This window comes from Solanum tuberosum, unplaced genomic scaffold (assembly GCF_000226075.1).
Source record: "Solanum tuberosum cultivar DM 1-3 516 R44 unplaced genomic scaffold, SolTub_3.0 scf00284, whole genome shotgun sequence".
In the NCBI taxonomy this organism is placed as follows: Eukaryota; Viridiplantae; Streptophyta; class Magnoliopsida; order Solanales; family Solanaceae; genus Solanum; species Solanum tuberosum.
Window position 1 is genome coordinate 224,274 of NW_006239212.1, and position 5,255 is coordinate 229,528.

The 5,255-nt window shown below is 30.2% G+C and overlaps 1 protein-coding gene across 1 annotated transcript; it reads left to right on the forward strand.

The window, feature by feature from the left end:
- The first annotated feature begins 1,337 nt into the window (after positions 1-1,337).
- On the forward strand, positions 1,338-4,269 carry LOC102588515 (uncharacterized). Its single transcript, XM_006359065.2, has 8 exons — positions 1,338-1,808; positions 1,896-1,982; positions 2,074-2,346; positions 2,431-2,595; positions 2,816-2,869; positions 2,990-3,136; positions 3,448-3,672; positions 3,789-4,269. The coding sequence occupies exons 1-8, from the start codon at positions 1,638-1,640 to the stop codon at positions 3,939-3,941; spliced, it is 1,275 nt and encodes a 424-aa protein (XP_006359127.1). The 5' UTR covers positions 1,338-1,637; the 3' UTR covers positions 3,942-4,269.
- Positions 4,270-5,255: the final 986 nt, after the last annotated feature.

A 5,255-nucleotide genomic window follows, 5' to 3' on the forward strand; every position in this document is an offset into this window, starting at 1 on the left:
TTACTGTATATACACTGATTATACTGATTAAATTATATATTAACAATAAAAACTAGAGGGGATGGAAGTTAAAAAAATAATTGAATTTAGGCTTTAATTTACTATTAATGTCATATTAAAGCTATTAATGTCATTGCAACATGTTTTGCTCGTTCTTCATGAATTGATGAATTACTTGTTGGAATTTTATAATAAATATAGAGCTAAATTTTGATCACAAAATGTAAAGGTATGAAAATTTATACTTAAAAAGAGACTTTTCATGCTGAAGACTTGCGAGTTATTATCGTTTCTCTATGTTTTTCTTAATATTTTAGCCTTATAAAAACTCCAATCTATAGTTATATTAATATAGCTAGTGATGGTGCTATTTAATAAGTATGTATACAACTAGGCATTCTAGAAGCAACTTTTTTATTCTATTCGTTATCGATTTTGGCTCTTATTAATCTACAATAATCGATAAGAAAATTGACGATATTTGATTGGTCCTTATATTGGCTTAGCATTACATGATTCTACTAGTCCTTGACTTAACTTGACACAGAGGCTAATATAATAATAAAATTTATACAAATTAAATTTAAAGCAATAAATACGATTATATTAGCTCATAATATTTATTTAAATCAATATGTCTCAAATTTAAAATATGATCCAAGTTAATTTGTGAATTTGAGTTTGACTAAATTTCAGTGCGTACAAATACCTCTCATCTTTTTAGTAATACTATTTCTTTCGTCTCATATTAGTTGATCAATTTTACTAAAAATAGTTATTTCATATTAGTGGTCCACCTTACTTAATTAAGAAAACATTAGTTAAATTTTTTCTATATTACCCTTGCAATTAATTTTTTTTTTGAAAGTGTTCATATTTGTTTGTAAAATTTTCAAAAAGTTTTTTACAGGGTAATTAATAAAATTATCTTCTTATTTATAATTTTTTAATATGCATATAAGAAAATAATCAACTAATATGAAATCGAAGGAGTTTTTTTTTCATTTTTAAAAATGAAATGTTAGGAGTTGTTACTTATACATATCTCTGGATTTTGTCAAATCGATAAATAATGACTAATTATACTTTACTCATTGGTACACACAAAGTTTTTAGCTTATACATGCAAACTTCTCTATAATAGTCATGTTCCATTAAATAATTTTGCTTTTACAATATTTTAAATTACGTAAATCTTATTTGACTGCTATAAACAAAATCATCCAAAAAGCTTGTCTATTTTTATAAAATTATTCAAAGTTTTTACAATTTTGCTCACCTTTTTTGATAATGTAGGAAGAGGACTAAAATAAATTACATGAGAGGTCCACACTCTCACACATGAAACAGTACAACAAAAAGGACAAAGAATTGGCAGCTGTTTACTGAAACTAACTCCATTTCCCTTTTCCATACAATCTCCACCTCTCCATATTCCATTTTACACTCTCTTCATCTCTTCCTTTTCTTCAAATACATATTCCCCATTTTACCCCTCCAATCTTCACGAGCGTCGGCAGATTTTCTTGGAGTTTCCTGCTTTTATCAAGATTTCACTTTTATCTTCATGGTTGAGGAATTTAAGAAACCCCACTTTACCTGAGTACACCTAAAAGCTTGGGGGAATAGAGTTATTAATGGATAATGTAAAAATGAAGACGTTTTGCTTGTCTTTGCTGTTTATGGTATTACTGTTCTGTGATACTGATGCTGCAGAAGTTAAACAGGGCATGTCTCTTTCTTCCCAAAAATTTGAGATTCAAAAACATTTGAATCGTTTGAACAAACCTGCAGTCAAGTCTATCAAGGTTAAATTCATATATTGTTTTTTTGCGGTTTATTTTGTTATGGTGTATTTTCCTGTATTGATGAGTTTTTTTTGGGGAAAATGACAGAGCCCAGATGGTGATACAATCGATTGTGTTCATATATCTCACCAACCAGCTTTTGATCATCCTTTATTGAAGAATCACACCATACAGGTTAGATTTTTCACAAACAAATAAAAATCAAATTCTGTAGTTATCTTGGTGGGAAAATTTTTGATTTTTTTTTTTTTTTTGTGAGTTATAGATGATGCCAAATTATCATCCAGAAGGGCTATTTCGTGATGGGAAAATGTCTACTGCAGCAAAGAATAAGAATGATGGGTCAAAATCAATTAATCAACTATGGCATTTGAATGGGAAATGTCCAGAAGGAACAATTCCAATTAGAAGAACAAAAAAAGATGACATTTTAAGAGCAAGTAATATGAAAAGTTATGGTAAGAAGACAAATTTTTCTACCATTCCTAAACCAGAGTCTGGTAGACCTGGTGGTGTTGGTAACCAAAATGGTCATCAGGTAAAACCAAATTAAACCTCTTTCTATCTTCATAATTCAGATTTGTACTTATATTGAATTAATTGTTTTCCTTCTTTATTTTAGCATGCAATAGCTTATGTTGAAGGAGACAAGTATTATGGTGCAAAAGCAACCATAAATGTTTGGGAACCTAAAATTCAGCAACCCAATGAGTTTAGTTTGTCTCAGATTTGGCTTCTTGCTGGTTCTTTTGATTCAGATCTTAATAGTATTGAAGCTGGATGGCAGGTAGTTTTTCTTCTTTTTTTAGATGAACTATTCAATTCTGGTTTCAGCAATAAAAGACTGAAATTATTGTCATATTATGTGCCGCACCCTTGTCAGATTCTCCAAAAATCCACTACTTTTGGAGAATCCGACCCTCACCCATTGACATTTTTAAAGAATCCGAGCAACATATTGTGACTTCCTTCTTTTGGTTTTCTTGTGCTTTTGGGGTTAAAAACAGGTTAGTCCAGATTTGTATGGAGATAACAATGCAAGACTTTTCACCTACTGGACTGTAAGTAAAATGTTTTTTCCTCTGAATACAGCTAGCATACATACTTAACTTTAAACTAAATCTGTGAATTGTGAAGTTCCTATTTGATAATTGTAATCTTGTGGAAATTTTCTTGCACAGAGTGATGCTTATCAAGCCACAGGCTGCTACAACTTGCTATGCTCAGGCTTTATTCAAATCAATAATGAAATAGCAATGGGGGCCACCATTTCCCCTCTTTCTAACTATCATGGTTCACAATATGATATAAGCATTCTTGTCTGGAAGGTAATTTTATATAATGGATTCATAAATCTTGCATTGACCCTTTTCAGTTTGCTTAATTCCTGTCAACAATTATACCTCATATTATATTATTGAATGTGTCTATTATTTGAATGTGAATGCATAATTGATTAAATTATGTGAAAGACAGAGAGAATCTCTGACATTTGTTGATGAGTCCATTGCTTTTCTTTTTCTCTGTCTTTGAGTTAGTGTATTGATCTTCTGCCATTTAATTCATAAAAATCTGTTCTTTCACATTTTTTTTTACTGTTCTTGAAATTATTTTAAGTTTGGTTTGGCTTAATTGATAGGACCCAAAAGAGGGGAACTGGTGGATGCAATTTGGGAATGACTATGTACTGGGATATTGGCCAGGCTTTTTATTTTCTTACTTAACAGACAGTGCTTCAATGATTGAATGGGGTGGGGAGGTGGTGAATTCAGAATCTGATGGTCTTCACACCACAACTCAAATGGGGAGTGGCCATTTCCCTGACGAAGGATTCGGGAAATCGAGCTATTTCAGGAATATACAGGTATAAAGTGAAGGATGATCAGTTGAACATCTTTCGTCGAAAAATGATTTCTATATATATATATTTAGAAATCTTGAACACCCTTAGTGAAATTCCTCGACTTCAATATTGAACAGGTAGTTGATGAATCAAATAACTTGAGAGCTCCTCAAGATCTTGGGACTTACACTGAGGATAACAATTGTTATGATGTTCAGCTAGGGAAGAATAATGACTGGGGTAACTACTTTTACTATGGTGGACCTGGTAGAAATGCTAATTGTCCATGAACAAAATTCGAAATGTTTCTTTTTCTTTTAATGTAGTAAATTAAAATTTGTAATCTTGACATGAATTCTTGTATGTTCATTGTTTTACTCTTTGTAAAACTTTTGTTTTAGAGGGGGCTATAGGTTAGTTGCATCAAAAATGTGTATGCATCTTTGATCTTTAATTGTATGAAAAGTTCTTTCGCTTTCTTTTTCGAAGGTGTCTGTCTCCACATGAAATGTTGTAGGAGATAGAATGGAGGTTGAAAATTTATATGTAAACTTGTTACTGTTTGTTTGCTCCTGGCTTGGGAGCTATCAATGGAGGAGATTCATATGTTTGTTGTAATATTAGTGTTTTTTTGAAAAGGTTTATAGCTTTTAGAATGAGAATCTCTTTAGGCTATAGAAGGAGATTCATAATATGATTGCATATATTAAAGGATGCTTCAATCATGATTCATGATTAACATATATTGTCACTGTTTATTCCTTTTTGTTTCTGAAAATGCTCTTTTAACACTTCCTTTTTGTCATGTCTAAGATTGTAAATTCTCTTGTTTATACCATTTGATTTCTTAATCACCGTGTAAAATATAAGTGTCGATGGGATGGAGGGGGAATTAATTAGACTAGAATGAATGAGATTCCAGTGAACATTTTTATTGGCATTTAAAGGAATTTTTGTTCTAGACCATTTCCAGTAAAATTCTGTTTGTTGGCACTTCTTCCTATGCACCTCTTTGTTGCGCCTCCTCTATCTCTTCTCCTTAATTTACGTGATACATTTTTATTTTGAAAAAATTCTTTTGGCCAGAATTTGGTTGAAAGATAAAATAAAATAGTAAAAATATCATTCTAGCCAAAAGGATTTTTCCTTTGGCCAGAATGATATTTTTCCTATGTTATTTTACTTTTTAAACATTTTTATCTTTTTAACTTTAATACTTTTTAACTAAAAAATGGAAAAAAGATTAGTTTATTTTAAAATAAAAAAAATATTATTGATAGTTACCCAGGTTACAAAATAATTATTTCACATTATTTATCAATTTACAATATCAAAATAGATTTTAATTATATTTGGAAGTGTAAATAAGTTTATAAAAGTTTCAAATAAGTTCTTTAAAGATAAATTAGTAAAATTATCTTTCTTGTTTATGAATTTTTAAGAACGTGTAAAGGAAAAAGCGAAGAGGAAGAGAGAATTTTGATCACTCCTAGGGTGACCCTCCTATTTTCTTCTACTACTCTTTAGTGGCAATGCAATAGTTTTGAAAATAAAATGTTCAAACAGCTAAATATACAAAGGTTATTAGATATTTTAAAAGGAAT

Coding starts and splice junctions, on each gene's coding strand:
- LOC102588515 (XM_006359065.2), top strand. CDS start 1,638: ATGGATAATGTAAAAATGAAGACGTTTTGCTTGTCTTTGCTGTTTATG. Junction 2,347..2,430: donor GTAACCAAAATGGTCATCAG/GTAAAACCAAAT, acceptor TCTTTATTTTAG/CATGCAATAGCTTATGTTGA. Junction 2,596..2,815: donor GTATTGAAGCTGGATGGCAG/GTAGTTTTTCTT, acceptor GGTTAAAAACAG/GTTAGTCCAGATTTGTATGG.